The 19,338-nt window shown below is 38.5% G+C and overlaps 1 protein-coding gene across 1 annotated transcript; it reads left to right on the top strand.

The window, feature by feature from the left end:
• Positions 1–4,463: 4,463 nt before the first annotated feature.
• Positions 4,464–18,793, top strand: LOC143879812 (V-type proton ATPase catalytic subunit A). The gene is made up of 20 exons (XM_077382410.1): positions 4,464–4,806; positions 5,317–5,443; positions 5,669–5,724; positions 5,812–5,868; positions 6,108–6,219; positions 6,391–6,428; positions 6,561–6,662; positions 8,058–8,114; positions 8,227–8,298; positions 8,439–8,540; positions 8,643–8,705; positions 8,793–8,925; positions 11,692–11,798; positions 13,700–13,894; positions 14,010–14,096; positions 14,177–14,281; positions 14,463–14,560; positions 14,708–14,786; positions 17,044–17,132; positions 18,405–18,793. The coding sequence occupies exons 1-20, from the start codon at positions 4,729–4,731 to the stop codon at positions 18,517–18,519; spliced, it is 1,872 nt and encodes a 623-aa protein (XP_077238525.1). The 5' UTR covers positions 4,464–4,728; the 3' UTR covers positions 18,520–18,793.
• The last annotated feature ends 545 nt before the right edge of the window (positions 18,794–19,338 follow it).

Below are 19,338 nucleotides of genomic sequence, written 5' to 3'. Positions count from 1 at the left end.
TTTCATCAATAAGATTATTTTAGAGTAATTGATTGTTTCACATGGTATCAGAGCAATTGCCTCACGGCAGACCCTGGGTTTAAAACCCAACAACTCTTTGATATTAAAAATCCACGCGAGGCGGAGTGTTGGGAAGTGTTGAAGTATAAATGATTAAATAACACCACTATAACATCTTATGCTTTTAGAGTAATTGGTTGTTTCACATTTATGGCCATCCATGGAAAGATCCATTGATTTGGTGGGCTTGAATGTTAGTTCAAACAATGATGGGGGAATACAAACAAGGGTGAAAGCCCTTGCCTCTCCAATAATGGTAAAAACAACCCACGAACATCCTCTTCTTGCAACCCAAGCAGAAACCCAACTCCCTCTTTACAACATCTTTACAACCAGGAAAACACCATAAAAGAAACCCAATAACCTTGGATCTAAGCTCCTACAAGAGAAGAAGAAGAAACTCCCAAGAGAGAGATCACTATTTTCTTGTAGAGAAAGAGACTTCCTCTTTTGTTGACTTATAAAACGCATTCCAAGAATGCCCCTTCACAGAGAAGTTAATCCTACGATTAAGAAGTGTAGTGATTTTATATCACCAATCCAACATCTTGTGTCCAAGCTTGTGATTGAAGAAAAGTGGCAACTTGCCCCATTTTTCCATGTTTTGAATCTTTCTATGTTTCTTATCTTGTATTCTTGTTATTCCATCTCTCTCTCTCTCTCACTCACACACACACACACACACACACACACACACACACACATATGATTGAAGAAAAGTGGCAACTTGCCCCATTTTTCCATGTTTTGAAGATTTCTTTTTATGTTTCTTATCTTGTATTCTTGTTATTCCATCACACACACACTATATTGAAGTAAATCTTGTTGCTGATCGTTGTTCTTCCATTTCAGTTGTGGATCTTGAGCTAGTGTAAACCTCGGTTTCACTATTTGGGAAGCTAGCAGATATTCCGGTGTTGCAAAATCTGTCTTTCTCTTCAACCCGGCAAAAAAATCAGAAAAGAAAGGAATGGGCGGTAGCGGACTTAGTTGCCAAACTTCATGTTTAGAGATTTCTCGGATTTCTCATTCCCCGCATGAAAGAATGAAAGAGGAAAATGATTGCCGAACAACCCCCTGATTTTTACGACTTTTGGGCTCTTTTTATGCTCCCCTCACTCCCACCCTCTCAAGTCACACCCTCTCCCACCCATCTCACAGCTAGCCCTACAAATATTCTTTGGTATATTTTTGCATGGTTGCCAAACATTGCGTTGATGCAAGAGTTGCTATACAATGCATGCATATGCTTGATGAGGAAAAGTAGTGGAAAACTACCAACCAATTGTTTGATAATCTTAACAGTAGAAATCTAACGGCCGATCAAATTCAATCCCAATACCTAGAAAATAACCACGACAACAATAATTACACACATGCACATAGATATCACAAAGATTTACGCGTTTTCCACGTAAAAGCTTATGTTCATGGGTGGGAACATGATATTGCATTATTATATGAGAAAAAAATACAAGATTGAAAATGAATTTCCTAAAAAACAGAGAAAAAATAAATTACATTTGGAGAGTTGTCTCCCCTGTTTTTCAGCCTTTTCTCAAAATCTTCTCACTCACGTCCTCTCTGGTCTCTCCCTCTTCCGGCCTCCTCTCTCATCGGGTAAACTAATATTTCATGGAAAAAGAATTCATGGCTGCCAAACATGGTCCTAACACATACAGAAATCAACGATTCAACTTTTTTTGGTATAACTCTAAACAAAGCTTAATGAATGACGAGGCTACAATCATCGGAGATCTGTACATTTTTTTGGGAAAATCCACGAATCCGATCATGAATGGATGATCTTAACCATTCATTTCCAGTTACCATAGATAGATTGTGCCCAAAAAATGGGGGCCACGGGGATGATCGTAACCCTTAGTTTTTTGGCATCTATGTATGGACAGCACTGTATAGAAAAATTCCACGATCTGAATGTTCGGATCATCCTATGAACCGTTTTTTGAACACGGTCTATCTAAGGTGGGACCAAAAATTGAAATGGTTTAGATCTTCCATTCATGTGGGTCCGGTAGTACTTTTTAAAAATGGAATCAAAAGATGGTGGGCCCTCCAAGGCTATTCTCGGCTAAATCAATTAAATGCGGGAGGTGATATATTCGCCCCTTCTTTCACTTGGGACAGCCCCCGTTAGTGTAAATGACTACTTTTTACCCTAGTTGGGGCCACTCAGAGTTTTAAAAAAGGGACGAATATATGCAAAACAACTAACCGCAAAGGACAGACTTGAAAGGGTAGGTTCGTCATTTAACTTGTACTTTATGCTAAACAGTGATTTGTTAGAACCACGCGGCACAAAGGATACTCCAAGGAATAAAAATCTCACCGCTGATCCATTTGTAATACGTGAATGGGAGAAAAATCCGGATCAAACCTCTTAGATCTATTTACTTCGGCGAAAGAAAAAAAAGGGGCTTGTCCAAAGCTTTGTAAAAAAGCAAAATGGAATCTTTTTTTTTTTTTCAAGATCAATATATATATAAATATCAAAAAAAAAAAATATATATATATATATATATATATATATATATATATATATATTGATGGATCCCTATCTCTTTATCTCTATCCACGGAGAGAGGAACAGCTGGTAGGCTACCCATAGGAGGTAAAGAAGCACTAACGGGGCGCTAACGGTAACAAAGAGCACCATGGGACCGGGGAGCAGGTCGCGCTCCCGCCTAAGGTAGAGTCTTTAGGCACTTCCGGAAATTCGACGCACTGAAATATCTTAGCCTGGAGCAGAGTCTGCTCCAATTCTTCGGACTGAACCTCTTGCCACATCGTCTTCCGATAAACATAGGAAGGGAAAAACAAAATGATATTCGCTCTCGGATAGGCGTCGAAGAGGTAGTCCTAGATCTGGATAGAGTCTCACTCAGTAAAGAGAGTTGTAGATTCGTTAGATCATGATAGAGTCATCCTCCTCCCTCCGGTCGCCTCGCTACGGCTTTTGTTTTTTGCCTTCACTTAACCTTCAGGATGTGGGCAAGAGGGACCTTTTCACCAGACTTTCTTGGTCGTTTTTTTCGGACTGTCCATCATCTTTGTTGTTTTAGGCGACGACCCTACGAGCCGAGAATTGGATTTTGGTGAGTTCTACCCGGAAACTGCTTCTATCCCAATGACATTTGGTTGGCCACCCAGCGGTTCGGGTGGAGAGACAGGCAACGTGCGGCTTCCATCCATTTTAATTATAAGTTGTTCCGTTAAAGGCATAGAAGCCAGCCTTTAAATTCCCCACTCCTTTTTCCTCATAGAAATAGAAATTCTTCCTTATCCCCCCCTTATTATATAGTACGCGACCGGCTTCGATCGGTGAGGAAGATGAGACTTAGGGGGGAATAAGAAATTCTATCTCATAGGCCCTATTGAGTAAAGGCAAGCATGGCTTGTATGCTTTGAGAAAGGCCTGTCAAAAGCCTCTTTCTCAACTCCCGCCACTGAAGGCTGAGTTACACTAAAAAAACCTTCTTCTGTCAAATGGAAAGGCTAGAATTCTCTCTAGGCAAAGCAACCTTCCTTAAAGCACTCACATTAGAAGTCTTCTCTCCTGGCAAAATACGAGAATTGCCAACCGGGGGACATACTTTTGAAAATTTGTTAGAGAGGGACAAAATGGGTGTAATCAAGTCTCTAAAAGAGGGTTATCAACCCTCTAAATTGGGTTATCAAACTCTCAAAAGGGAGTTATCAACTCTTTTTAACAATTTTTAAAAATTATGTCCCCGTTGACAATTCTTGTATTTTGGTGTATCCCGTTGGCAATTTTTTCAATGATAAATGCGCCCCTTTTGGTGAAAGAAGTCTTCTACTTTGCTTTATTTGCAGAAACAGTCTTCTAGTTTTATAATTTTACAAACAGACATCACATTTGAGTGAATTTTGCAAATCTCGGCCATGCCACAAATATCTGACCAAAATACCCATGCTAGATTTTTTATTCATAAAAGACCAAAATATCCCTAATGACCCTGATGGTATGTTTTCATAGGTTGAGTTCCACCTATCAACGCAAACCCCATCGACGGAGCCCACGATTAACATGGTAGGAGACCCACGATATCCACCCAAGCCGGCATAGATGGGGCCCACTACTTTAAACCTCATGTTTTGATGGGGTTGCGATGGGTATTTTGGTCTTTTTACAAGGAAATTTTCATCCATTCACTTGTATATGGACATTTTTTGTCTCTTTGACCAGTCGAAAAAAATCCATTATGGGTATCTTGGTCACAAAACTATAGTACTAACCCGGATTTGCAAAATTCACTCACATGTGATGTGATGTGATGACTCTGTTTGTAAATTGTAAAACTAGAAGTCTGTTTTTGCAAATTAAGAAAAGTAGAAGACTTCTTTTTGCAAAACCCCATAAAACTATAAAAGAATGAAAAAGGGTGCTCTTTTCCACCTTCCATTTTCCTCGTATCTGCTTCAGATCTTGTGTATTCTTCTCCCTTTTCGAAACGTCACTCCGTCTCCATCAGAATAACAATAGAGCTTTCGTATCGCTCTTACAATTCTGCTTTAAAACCTCAAATTCTCACCATTTCCACCATTCCAACTGTTTAGATCTTCGAATTAGGGTTATCGTTCTTCTCTATATCTATCTTCGTCTCCCTCAATTGATCTCTCTGCAAAATGCCTTCCGCCTATGGAGATCGAATGACCACATTTGAGGATTCTGAGAGGGAGAGCGAGTACGGATATGTCCGCAAGGTTTCTTTCTTTCTTTCTTTCTTTTTGTGAGCTCTTCTGTGGAATTTTTAGGTTTTGTAGGTTGAATTTTATGAAATCAATTGGTTTGTCCAGATTTTATCTCATGAATTCAGTGTTTCTTTTTCATGGCTTTCAATCGGATTGATCTATTTCGTTTTTTAATTAAGTAGTAAATGTGCTTTGTGAGTTAAAGTTTTTTAACGTTTCATCGAGTGGTTATAGTAGCTTGCTCTCCTGTTTTCTACTCTCTACTTATATTGTACTATCATCCCGAGTTATGACAGTGACAATCGAGTACTAAGCCGCTCAACTGAGTACTCAACCGCATCATGCCGAGTCGACTAGGTTTGCTTTGGCCGCATTTTGACCGGCAACCGTGTTTTGAAACACTGCTATCGCTATTAGAATTACTTAGTTGTGTTTTTTACTTATTGGCAAATGTGAATGAAGACTCTTGTTTTTATTAAGTCATTTGGAATCAAGCATGGAATTGATTGTTTACTGGTATAGGTATCAGGGCCAGTTGTTGTGGCAGATGGAATGGGTGGTGCTGCTATGTATGAACTTGTTCGAGTTGGTCATGACAATCTCATTGGAGAAATTATTCGTTTGGAAGGAGACTCTGCCACGATCCAAGGTATTCGACATTTGTGTTCCCAGCTTATTATCCATTTTTTTCTTCAGTTGTTATTCTTTTATGTACCTTTTTGGTGCTCTCAAGTATTTGTTCAATCTTAATATCAGTTCCCTTTTTACCTTTTTTTACAAAAAAATTTTCAAGTCTGGCTTTTGTTAAATTATTTTGTCAGTTTTTTTACTGTGTTGAAACTGGAGAGTCTTAAATTAATTAAATTGGCTTCAGTTTATGAAGAAACTGCTGGATTAATGGTAAACGATCCTGTTCTACGTACTAGAAAGGTATGTTTGATCAGTTTCCTCTGACCTTTATCAGAGATTGATTTATTAGGAGTTTCATTTACTAGTTGTGCATTCTTGTTGGTGCAGCCTCTTTCTGTGGAGCTAGGACCTGGAATTTTGGGCAACATTTTCGATGGCATTCAGGTTTACTTAAATTCAAAATGCTAGCAGGAGTTTCATTTTCTTGAATAGTATTGTTTCTCATGATTTAGTTCGAATGGAAGTTCTGTGTGTGTGTCTTCTATGCATGGCTTTTCATGCATTCATATGGTCTCCCCCTTTCACTTGTTTAAGTATTAGATTTTCTAGTGTTATTTGCTTTGGTGCACTGCATACATTTTTTCTCTTGCATATGTGTGAGACCACTTTCCTTTTTAATGCAGAGGCCCCTGAAAACCATTGCTGTAAGATCTGGTGATGTTTATATTCCTCGTGGTGTTTCGGTCCCTGCTCTCGACAAAGATGTACTGTGGGAATTCCAACCTAAAAAATTAGGTAAGTCCATTGAAGTTCTTGGAATTTCAATGAACCATGTCATTTATTTTCAGTCCTCTCTTATTATAAAAGTGGCTATATTTGTAGTGGACACTGATTGCTGCTGATTCATTTCAAAACTTTTGTTCTTTCGTTTCAAAACTATTGATCTTTCTTTTAAACTCATTGCAGGTGAGGGAGATCTTCTCACTGGTGGAGACTTATATGCTGTAAGTTTAGTGGCAAACATCTTTTGTTCCCACCATGGAACTAACTTACTGAAAATAAGATTTATTACACCTCTGATATGTACCTGTTATATGTTGCATAATTAATCCATTTTGGGTCACTTTAAAATGCAGACCGTCTTTGAGAACAGCTTGGTGCAGCACCATGTTGCGCTTCCTCCTGGTTCTATGGGGAAAATCACTTATGTCGCCCCCGCAGGTCAATACAGCCTGAAGGTTTGTGAGCTTACTGGTTTAACAGCTTCAATGGGGCGTTGGATGTACTGTATTCTGGTCTTTCAAGTGGCATTGGAGCTGGGTTATCTTGGCCATTGGTTTTCCTGAAGTGTGGTGGTTCTTCTCTTTGTATGATTTAGGGCATGTTTTTGGCTTTAGTACAATATTATGATTTTGCATGCTCTATTTTTCGTAAGGGAAATTGCAACTTGAGTCCAGAAAACCAGAATTTATTGCCAACTGTGCCAGCCAAAAACCTGGGACGACTCTGAGTTGTTACACGTTTGTCAAAATTTTGTAAGTTTTTTTTGAGATGAATACTCTCTTTTAGAACTCAGATGAGTATTCTGCATGTTCGCTCTGAAACCATTCTGTCTTTGCCAAGTTGAATTTTACCGGAGATTGTTTAAAAACTTGTATTCCAAGAATTCACCCAAGGCAAAACTGATTAGACTTGGGCATGTTGAATGAGTTTTTTAATTTACTGGGCCATAACTGAGTCGACTTTGCAAGCCAATGTTGACCCAGTGAGTTTTTGAACTTAGGTTTCATCCAAGTCTTTAAGCGATTGGTTTGTAGGCAGTTGTATGTGTAGATAGTATCTGCAAATTTGGGTTGGTCAAGTTTCCTTTTTACATTACTTGGGCATTGAACGTGGGTGTTGATTCCTGATACGGAAGTTGGTGCATTTTTAAACCTTTAATGCTAGCTAATTTGGCTGCTTGATGTTCCATTTTGTTGGGATTAAGATCTTTAGTTTTAAATTTACAGCTACACATATTTCAAAATTTTGTGTTTTTCTTGAGATGAATACTCTCTTTTAGAACTCAGGTGAGTATTGTGCATGTTCCCTCTGAAACTGTTCTGTCTTTGCTGAGTTGAATTTTACCGGAGATTGTTTAAAAATTTGTATTCCAAGAATTCACCCAAGGCAAAGCTGATTAGACTTGGGCATGTTGAATGAGTTTTTTATTGACTGGGGCCATAACTGAGTCGACTTTACAAGTCAATGTTTTTTTTTTTGAATGATTGCAAGTCAATGTTGACCCAGTGAGTTTTTGAACTTAGGTTTCATCTAAGTCTTTAAGCCATTGGTTTGTAGACAGTTGTGTGTGTAGATAGTGTCTGCAAATTTGGGGTTGTCAAGTTTCTTTTTTACATTACTTGGGCATTGAATGTGGGTATTGATTCCTGATACGGAAGTTGGTGCATTTTTAAACCTTTAATGCTAGTTAATTTGGCTGCTTGATGTTCCATTTTGTTGAGACTAAGATCTTTAGTTTTAAATTTACTGCCTTGTTGAAATTTACAATTCGGTGTTAGCATTTATCTATGCCATTTTCTATGCTTAGTTTTCCTTATTTATTTGAAAAATGCCTTTTAATATATTTACAGGACACCGTGCTAGAGCTGGAGTTCCAAGGTGTTAAAAAGCAATTTACTATGCTCCAGGTTCTTAGCTTGCTAATGCTGATCATTAATTTCAAAGTGTGAGCTTCATTAACTATTATCCGGATATAATGAAAATTTATCTAACAATGGTTTGTGCTGCATTTCTCTGCAGACTTGGCCTGTACGTACACCAAGGCCTGTTGCGTCAAAGCTTGCTGCTGATACACCTCTCTTAACTGGGCAGGTAATGTAACAAACTAAACCTGTTTTTTTAATGTTCTATAATATTTGGCTGTTGTTTTTCCACTCATCTTAATTTCATAACATCTATTATAAAAGTGCTTTGATCCCGATGGCGTAGTGTTATACTGTCTCTCTCTGCAGCGTGTACTTGATGCTCTTTTCCCCTCTGTTCTTGGAGGAACTTGTGCTATACCTGGAGCATTTGGTTGTGGGAAAACAGTCATTAGTCAAGCTCTTTCCAAGGTAGATTTGCAATTATTGACTTGGAGCCTTCTTTGGAGACCCAAATGTTGGAAGCTTCTGATCAATGGAGTCCCTGAACCTAATATTTGTGGTTGAATGCAGTACTCTAATTCTGACACTGTCGTTTATGTTGGTTGTGGAGAAAGAGGAAATGAAATGGCAGAGGTATGTGGTAGCTTTGTCTTTTTATCCCTAGTCAGGATTTTCAGTTTTTGTAGGTATGTTAGATTTTGAATTACTTAATTTATCCAGGTTCTTATGGATTTCCCTCAATTGACAATGACATTGCCTGATGGTCGTGAAGAATCTGTCATGAAGCGTACAACACTTGTGGCGAACACTTCTAATATGCCTGTGGCCGCTCGGGAGGCTTCCATATATACGGGTACAATTCTGCTTGTGAAGGTTTGACTTAGACTTATAGGAAACTAGGAATCATAATCTGGATGCTTCCATTTATACGGGTACATAATACAATCCTGCTTGAAGGTGCGGCTTATTGGAAAGGAAACTATGAAGCATACTCCTATGTTCACTCAATCTTAGGCCAAAGGAAACATTCTTCTTTGAGTTCTTGAGATGTTTTTCTGTTCTAGCTGGCGAAGACATTTGGGTATGTGCAATGGAGTTTTCGGAAGACTATCATGCACAATGTTTTTATTAATGTAAATTAAGAAGCTTATTAAGAGAAAAGGAGAAAGGGAGCAACCTTGATCAGACTGGTCAAACAAAAGAAAAATAAAATACACTTGGTCGATTCGTTATGGCCTCTAATAATACCCCACTGATCCTTGCTAGACTAGGGTAATCTGGATTCTGGAACCATCAAAATTAAGTCCCAAATGGCATTGGAGATCACCGAGGAGAGGGGCTGTCTCTCATGAGATGGCTACCATGAACAACATCCCGAGCAACACAGAGGTAGGTCTCAGAGACACATCTGAACTCCTCACCCACGACCAATCCCACCATCGTAGAGAAAATAGTTGTAAAAGGCTAAAAGCCAGGGGAGAATAATATAATAGCAGTGCCTCCATTTACAGGCCTATTGTTGTCATTTTTTAGCTTGGTAGTGTGCGGGCAAGCATGGTATAATAAGATCTTGAGCCAGCTAGGACTGAATGTACTCAAGTATTACGTGTGGGTTAAGAAGCATGGTAGACAACTTCTGATTCAACTGGCGAAAGATAATATGAGGGAGAATAATATAATAGCAATTCTAACATTTCTAGGCACACTGTTGTCATTAGTGTTCTCGTGGTTTTAAATTTCCATCGAAACCGACATGTAACCATGGTTTTAAATTTCGGTTTCGGCTAAAATTTCGGACTTATCCGAAACCCAATTTTCAGCCGAAATCCCGAAATTTCGGGCAAAATCTGGTATTGCGCATAAAATCCCGGATTTTTTGGGACGAAATTTCGCCCGAAATTCTTTAACGGAATAAAAAAGTATTATTTATTTTAAATTTCAACGAAATTTCGAATACCAAATTTCGGGAATTTCGGTTTCGGTACGATTTCGTTTCGTTCCTCACCGAAATTTCGGATTTCGGTCGAAATTTAAAACCATGCACGAAACCACCAAAATGTTTCTATTTCCATCCCACCAAAAAGCATACCGAAACTGAAATGCATACTGAAACCAAAACCGTAAGTGTGTTAGTGATATAGTCTATCAGTATGTCTTATATAATTATATTTATGAGTTGCATGTGAAATGTGGTATGTACTGAAATTTTTCTAAAGGATTCATTTAGCCGACCCCAACTAGTTTGGGACAAAAGCTTTGTTGAGTTGAGTTGAGGATGTGAAATGTAGTGTATGTAACTATGTATTATGTATAAATATTTATATGAATTGCATGTGAAATGTGGTATGTACTGAATTATCAGACATGCGCAACAGTAAGTGTCACTAGGTGTTCGATGTTGGTAAACCATTATGGATGACTGTTTTGCTTATGTGATGGCTTCTAAGTGTGTATTTGTGCTTATTCTAGCATTTTTTGAAGTTTCATCTTAAAATTCTATCATTGCATGTGTTTCCATATGTTTCCATAATTTTACAAAATTTCCACTGAAGTTTCCAACCGAAAACGAAACATTTCTGTTTCCATGGTCACTAAAACCGAAATCGAAATGTAAAACCTTGATTGTGCTTGGTTGTGTGTGAGCAAGCATGACATAATAACCTCTTGAGCCAACCGGGGCCAATTACTTAGGTATAACATGCAGGTTAAGAAGCAGGGTAGAATCAGCTTCTGATTCAATTAGAGAAAGATAATCCAACTCAGGAATGACTCATTTGACTTTGACAAGAGTAGGCCAACTGCTGGAATACTCAAAGCAACCTGAGGCCTTGAATATTCCTATTGATATCTTTTGTTCTTTGGGAAAATTGAGGGCAGGGGAACTCACCAAGTTTTTGACGAAATCAGTTTGGTCACCAAGGTTCTGAAAAAATCAGAAGGTGACAGAGAGAAGTGGGGATCATTTGATTAGTGCAATATTTGGGTATGCTGATCTCCAATCATTTGTGCTTTCCAAGTCAATGGGCATTATGCGTAATGTAGCGATGTGTACGTCAAACAGTTTCAGCTAGTTAAAATTTGTATGAGCTGAGTGAGGAAATCATTTACCATATCCCAACATATAAGTTATTTGTGTGCAGTGTGCACATAAGCACTCCAATATATTTATGGTCCATGACAGCATGTTAAGGGTGCTCATTTGGTGTGGTGCACCTCTGTCGGTATAAATGATAGCTCAATGTGGTTACATCTTGGTTGTGCTTACTGCTTCCCAATTGTACTAAAATTTATAGGGAAGCTTATTATGAGTGGATTCACTGGATACAAATTTTGGCTCATATTTGCTTCATGTAATCTAAACGAGCTCAAGCTTTAGCGTAATTCCTGAAAATTGTGTTTTGCATCCCTTGGATACATAATGGTGTTGGTATAGCATCTATAGTACACCAGTGTAGGCTTATGAATGCATGCTTCACTCGTTTTTAGTGGCCAATTCTCAACAGTTCCATGTCATTTGTTTTCAGATCGAGGATCACTTCTTTCTGATATTTTGGTGGCTATTTTGTTTTGTTGAATGTAATAATGTTGGGTTTAATTAATGTGAATACGGTATTTTCAGGCATCACAATTGCTGAATACTTCCGAGATATGGGTTACAATGTTAGCATGATGGCTGATTCGACATCTCGTTGGGCAGAAGCATTGCGTGAAATATCTGGACGGCTGGTAGTGCATCTATCTTTTGTTATCTGTGCAGCCTATTTTTTCTCTTTCTCGTCAAGCTCTCCTATCACTTTTGACATCATTCATGCAGTTGAAGTATGATATTACATATTTTTCTTGCATAATAATAATGTCATTCATCGTAATAATGTCACCTTTGGTGATTTTTATGCTTTCGTTGCTAAGAAGGTTTACCATTTGTGTTTTTTCACCAGGATTAATATGTAGATCCTCTGTTTTTCCTTTTTTAATTGCTTAACCAAATCTATAAGAAGGAAGAAAAAAAGCATAGAAATTATGGGAGAGGCAAAGGCCCACCCGCATACAAAATGATGTTGTAAAAATACCATCCTTGGCATGGGAGCCATCTTCTCACCCGTTTTTAACACGTGATGAAAAGAGATGCATAGCTACAGCCACTAAGTCAGATCTATAACCTCATAAATTGTGTGTTGAATGGTAACAAGAAATTTTATTGAGCAAAATTGTCCAACCTTCAAGAGCTTGAAGACCTAGGTGGTTTCAAGCAAGAGGAGGAGCAAGATAGGGAAAGGGCTCGGACCCCTTATAATACACCGTCTATAGGGAAGGAATCAGAAATAGCAACGTATGCATGAAGCACATTCCCAAGCAAGAGAATATGCAGTCTCATTAGCAAGTTGAAAATGTGTTAAGAGAAAACTTTTTGGCATATATTACCACCTTTGATCTCCTTTCAGTATCTGCAAATCCCTAGGTGTAGAGCTCCTTTGATTGTAGCCAGCAAATTATGTTTCAAGAGTCCACTTCAATAATAAATGGCTCGAAATTTAGGCCAGACCACAACATGATTCCTGGCTTTACACCTCATTAGAGTCCTTTATCCCAATTGGACCGCAAAAGGCCAACCTTGCCCCTCACCCTCCCCACCACATCGTGGTCTAATGATCCCCCCAATGCTGGTAGCCAGTAGGGCCAGGAGGGTGTTTATGAGTCTTCCTCTGCAATAGTAGGTCCTGCCTAGAAAAAGAAACAATCCTTAAGCCATCTAAGAATGTCCTTGCTTTGTTACTTGGATACCTGGGAATGTAAGCTTCCTCATGACAACCTAATTAGAGCTCCAATTGGGTGATTTCCACATGAAAACAAAAATTCATGCTACCTCCCCTTGCCATTTCACTGCTATGTTACTCGAAGACATATATGGATATCTGTTTAGGCAAGGATTGAATACAGGACCTCTAATTTTGTTAATCCCATCATCTCATATGTTAGAAGGGTATTTTAGTCTTTATATGTAACCCTAGTGTACACGCATGTGTGTGTGAGGTCTGATTTACAGGCTCTCACTTTCTCTTCCTCTTCTCTTCATTCACTTTCTTCCATGGAGATTAGGTGACATTAAACATGGTATCAAAGCACCAGGTTCTGATTCCGGAGTAGTGAAGCAGCAATAATGACAAAAAGAAAGAACCCCCCCCCCCCCCCCCCCCCCCGAAAACACACACACTCCTAATTTCTTTCCCCATGCCACATACTACCCAACCCCTTCGGAACAACCTTCTTGGGTTTTTTCACTGGGGTTATGACTGCAATTCATGGTTGAAAACTATTTTCAAACATATTCAGTTCATTTATTTTCTACGGCATGTTTGATTATCTCTTTGTTTTTGTTAGATTCTTTTCCGGCACATCTTTTGATATTCTGTTCATGATTTATATTCTATTACCCTTGGATTTTGTTCTTAAATTTCATGCCTGAAAGTTATGCTTTGGCATTATGTTCTTCAAGTTTATTTTGTTATTATCTGATTAGTTTCTGAATCTACTTTGTCATGGAAAACATTCGACTCCCAATTTAACCTACACTCAACAAAATGATACACCCTGCGTTGATTGATGGTTAAATATAAATTCTTATACAGGCCGAAATGCCAGCAGATAGTGGCTATCCAGCATACCTCGCTGCTCGTTTGGCATCCTTTTACGAGCGTGCTGGTAAAGTAAAATGTCTAGGTGGCCCAGATCGTAATGGAAGTGTAACGATAGTTGGTGCTGTTTCCCCTCCTGGAGGGGATTTCTCAGACCCTGTAACATCTGCAACCCTTGGTATTGTCCAGGTAATAATGATCTGCTTTTACAGTTTCTATCATTTTTAATCAGCCACGATGCAAAGTTTTGATGCTCTGTTGCAGTCAAACATCAGCCTCCTTTACTTATTTATACATTTTGCAGGTATTTTGGGGACTGGATAAAAAACTTGCTCAGAGGAAACATTTTCCGTCTGTAAATTGGCTTATTTCTTATTCAAAGTACTCGAAGGTTAGTTTGCTGTATTCCTCCGGGTGTTTGTTTGTTGCATTTATTGTTTATTCCTGAAATATTGTTTTGTTGCATTGCAGGCCTTGGAGTCTTTCTATGAGCAATTTGATCAAGATTTCATTGACATCAGAACCAAAGCTCGTGAGGTTCTTCAGAGAGAAGATGACCTGAATGAAATTGTCCAAGTATATATTCTCTGACTTTGAATTCTTTTTGGTGACTTACATGTGTTTTGAACCATCCCCTCTGCATGTGAACATTCCTATAGTTTTGTTTAAGTTTTATGGACTGCTTTCACTATTTGTGGTAATTACTGACAGCAATGACTGATCTGTGACCATTTGAAGCTTCTTGCTAATATTGCAGCTTGTCGGTAAAGATGCCTTAGCAGAAACTGATAAAATTACCTTAGAGACAGCGAAGCTTCTGAGGGAGGATTATCTTGCACAGAATGCATTTACTCCGTGAGTATCAGTTACTGTTTCATCATCATCGGACAAGTAAAGAAATGAGTTTCATCATATCTTCTTAACGCAGCCATCATTGTTCCCTTGTTTTTATAGTGGCTTTTCTGTGTTGCCTAACGTATATGTTTGCTGTTGTTGGAACAGATATGATAAGTACTGTCCATTCTACAAGTCTGTTTGGATGATGCGAAACATCATCCATTTCAATTATTTGGCGAATCAGGTAGAGCCTTCTATTTTAACTATTATGTATTGTTAACAACTTTATTTTTGGGAGATCCAAGTCTGTTTTTCTGAGCATTCAATCCCAGTGTTTGAAACCCCGAGCTTGGACTAGGGAATCGGTGAAGTAATTTTTTTTACTAAAGATCAAGCGTTGCATTGAAAACTTTGGTGATTTCAAGTAGGGCTGTTCATTATTCGGTTAAAACCGAAATAACCGACCGGACCGAATTCGGTCGGTTATTTCGGTTCGGTTCTGAAGTGTTTCGGTTACCTATTTGACCATATTTAGGTTTTCGGTTTCAGTTCGGTTATCGTAAAAAAAAAATTGGTTTAAACCGAAAAACCAAATAATGAGCACCCCTCATTCAGTCTATTAGAAAAGTAGACAAGACATAAAGTCAAAAAGACAAATTAGAAAATAAGAAAAGGATGTGGTTAGCTTTGGCTAGGCGGCTACACCCTGCCCAATGAGGTCGCGTCTCTCGAGGTTGCCACTTGCGTATGAGAGAAGCAAAGTCTTTTGTTATTTTCCAAGTAAAAAAGACTCAAAATAACTATTTTACTTTTTTAAAGGGAAATGATATATTCCTCCTTTTTCTTACTTGAGACAGCCCCCACTAGATTAAAGAGTAGTTATACCCATGGCCATGGGGGCTGTCCCGAGAAAAAAATGGTTGAATACATTACTTCCTTTTCATTCCCTTTAGTCAAAATAGTGCCCTAGCTAGTAGCCACCTAGACCTAGGGTTCTTTTCTTTTCTAAAGAGCAAAGATTAAGGCAAAGATAGCTGGGTTTTGCTTGCCGAAGGGGGGAGAGGAAGAAGTCACGGCCACTGCCACCACTCCATTTCCGGCGGCCGCGACTCCATCTCCGGCGACCATGAAGAGCTGGGCCTCTCTTCTACATGATCTATTTGCCTCTCTTCTCTACAAATCCTATGTTTTCTACGTCTCTGTGAAAGAAGAAGAGGATTTTCTTGTCTCTACAGGTGATCTACGCCATTTTTCATCTTCAACCGCTTGTTTGATGTTTTTTGTTTACGTGGGTTTCATTTGGTTGAAATAATAGAGAACTCAAATTTCAGTTGGGGTTTCAAAGATGGAATTTTGTGATTTTTTTGGCTCAGGATGTTCGTTACTCGGTTAAAACCGAACAACCGAAATCTTTATTCGGTTTCGGTTCAATTCGATTTTTATACAATTCGGTTCGGTTTTGGTTGATAGATTTAGGTAACCGAAATGTGTTCGGTTTGTTCGACTCGGTTCAATCGGTTCGGTTAAAACCGAATGAACACCCCTAATTTCAAGCATCGTAAAGAAAGAAAGCACCATTTTAAAGGTCGTTAAAAAAGGAAAATTGAAAGTCAAGTTTTATCACCCTTCCAATGATTTCAAGCCCCCAACTCCACTATTCCCTTGTCTTCTGCTTCATTCTCAAAATGGTGAAACTCGTCATCATAACCTTATTATTTACATAAAAACCTTAATTGGCTAATCTCTCTTTGTTTGATGAGGTATTTAAAAAATTAGGCAAGTTGATACAGGAACATGCAGGCAGATCTTTGAGCCGATTGGCCTTTTAGCCCTGTTTGGTTGCTCATTTTGGGGAGATCATTGGAAGATGATCTTCCGAAGATCTTCCCAAGATCTCCCCAAAGCATGTTTGGTTGCCCAAACTCCCTTTGACCACCAGACATGTTCCAGGCATCATTATTAGCTTTTTTCCTATATGGCGGCAATGTTCCCCCCTCCAATCTTCTTCTCATCTTTCACCATTTTGGTGGAATTTGAGTGGGAGGTTAGGAGAAGATTCTTGTCTTATTCTTTTTTCTTTCTCTCTCTTCCCTTTATCTCTTCCTCCCTCTATTTTGGTAATGACACCGCACATCTTCCACTAATCTTCCCGCGCAACCAAACACTACTTACCACTCTTCTTCTAATCTCCTCCTCACCTTCCATGCTTGTCTAATTCCCTTTGACTTCTTCTCCTAATCTTCCCACCAACTTCAAGCAACCAAACAGGGCATTAAGCATTGGTTTAACCTCTATTAGGATGTATATGTGAAATCTGATTACAGAATGATCTGTCTTAGTGCTTGGGTGTTGATAAGTTTCAAGCAAATATGAATTATCTTGGAAATAAAACCAAGCTCTTTAGTTTTTGTAAGGTGTCGTCTCTCTGTAGACTTCTGTCCTTGAATTACTGTAACATTAGGTCATTAATTTTCTTTTTACACTTCCGAATTACCGTGCAGGCAGTGGAGCGAGGAGCAGGATCTGATGGCCAGAAGATAACATACAGTGTTATCAAGCATCGATTGGGTGATCTCTTCTACCGTTTAGTGTAAGTAATCTATGCCTCCATAAATTTTTGTAAAATGATATAGAGACCGAGAGTACGACCGATGGGAGGCCCAACAATGAAAATGTGCCATGTGTACACATTTTTTTATTATTTTGCAGATTTTCCTATTCCTAATGGATGGGGAGGATGGGCCACTTTAATGTTTTCACCATTTGTTCGGTCCCCTTCACGGTCATACTCTCGGTCTTCCTAACATTAGTCTAAGTGTTTCTATAACTGATGCCCTTCTTTTTTCTGGTATTCTTTTTCCTTCTTGTTACTTGTTTATCCATGGTTTAAAGTTAAAAATCTAAAATCCGAATAATGCAGCATGGTAAAATAGCACTCTTTTTGGCAAGTCCCGTCATTTTCAAAATTTGTGATTATGTACAAGTAGAGAATTTACCAATTTCCAGCAAGAAAAGAATCAAGTAAATACAGAGAAGAAATGTTTGAATGTGGCTCTAAAACTATTTTTGCTGTCTCAAACAGCAAAACATAGCCAAAAAAAACAGAGAGAAAACCTTTAATAATTAATGACATAAATAGTAACCTCCTCGTTTCTCACTTAAAAATAGTATTATTGTATGCATATGAAATTTTCAGAAGGGCTCTAAGCTTAGTCGCCTACTTTTTTTTCTAAAAATCAATAAAAAAAAATTAACTGTAACCTACTATAACTGAATAGGACAAAACCCTCAAAACCTCAGGTCTTTCTGACCCCTGTGGCTCACTCTTGTTTCCCTTCAATTTGTTACTTTTGAGAATACGTGAGCCTCTTTGACAGTTACTACAATGATCTTGAAGTTGACGCCCCTGTAATCAACTGTCGGTAGTAAACTTGGCCAAACATACTGTTTGGTTGGCCCATGAGGCATTATAGTTCTCACCGTTAAATATGTATCTACTCGATGTGATCATTTTTGCTATCGTATTATGGCCAAACTAAAAGAAACCCATATCAACTTCCTCACCCTGTAAAGAGTATCCTGCGATAGGAACTTATCTGAAAATTGATAAAACTACCCTAATTATGAATATTTTTTTATTTTCTTCTGAAAATGGTTTGATTGTTACCTCTTTGGATTGTTTTATAATCTCAAAGATCAATGGCAATGCCACTAAAATGATGAGCAAACCTTGCGATTCAGAAATACGTGTTTCATTTGCCCTTTTATTAATTTTCTTGAGAGCTTTTCAGAACTCGAGGGCTTTCCTTCCAAGTTAAACTTTCAGGAGGGATGTATTTATATGGTCATTACTTAATTTCAGGTCTCAGAAATTTGAAGATCCTGCTGACGGAGAGGAAGCTCTGGTGGCAAAATTCAGTAAACTATACGAAGATCTCACTGCCGGTTTCCGCAACCTTGAGGATGAAATGCGGTGATGTTTGAACTTTCAGATAAACGCCACCGGTGGAAGATCATATCTTGCTATAATATACAAACACTGATCTTTGATACCTGTGTTTAGTCTCACAAAAAATCAGAGGTTACTACTTTATTCGTTTCGGTGAACCAGGCTATTTTAGCTGGACCCTTTTTGTGTATTTACCTTGCTTTGATTGCTCTCCCCTCCTATCCTTTATCTGGGAAATAGGATGAAGTGTTTGTTCTTTGTTACCTAATTTTGAAATAAATATGTTGACGAGTTCTGTTTCTCATTGTATTCTTGATCACTGGTTCGGGATCTAGGCACTGGAATTAGTCGATTTCGAGCAGCTATGGCAGATAGAATAAACGCAGTTCTGTATTGAGAATGGAGAAGATTGTGTAAGATAGGCCATTAGATCAAGTGGGCCCGATCAGTAAGATGCATGAATTAGTCTGGACCATCTGATCAGATTTCGTAATAGAGATACATTAGCCAGCACTTGTACTGTGAGATGATCCTAACTGTCCATTTTGAATGAGTGAGATCATCATCACGATCGAGCTGTGTATTAATTGAGAGATGAGTGATTCAGATAGTCAAGGGTGGCAATTCCAAATTTCATTCCAATCAAATGACCCACAGCAGCCAATACATCTCTTGGAAACCAAAATGATTAACTTTCTCGGTATCATTATACAGCCGTGAACCTAATCAAGGTGCACTTAAGAGCTTCATCCACCACTGAATAATTTATAATCCATTTCCACATGTTATTATGAAAAATAATTGCCCCCTTTTGTCTTTTCCTCAAAATGGAATCAGTTTCACGAAA

Source organism: Tasmannia lanceolata, unplaced genomic scaffold (genome assembly GCF_043159265.1).
Source record: "Tasmannia lanceolata isolate RefF3 unplaced genomic scaffold, GAP_Taslan_0.1 ptg000006l, whole genome shotgun sequence".
Classification (NCBI taxonomy): Eukaryota; Viridiplantae; Streptophyta; class Magnoliopsida; order Canellales; family Winteraceae; genus Tasmannia; species Tasmannia lanceolata.
The sequence above is the reverse complement of the archived record's forward strand: the minus strand, read 5'-3'. Positions and strand labels throughout refer to the sequence as shown.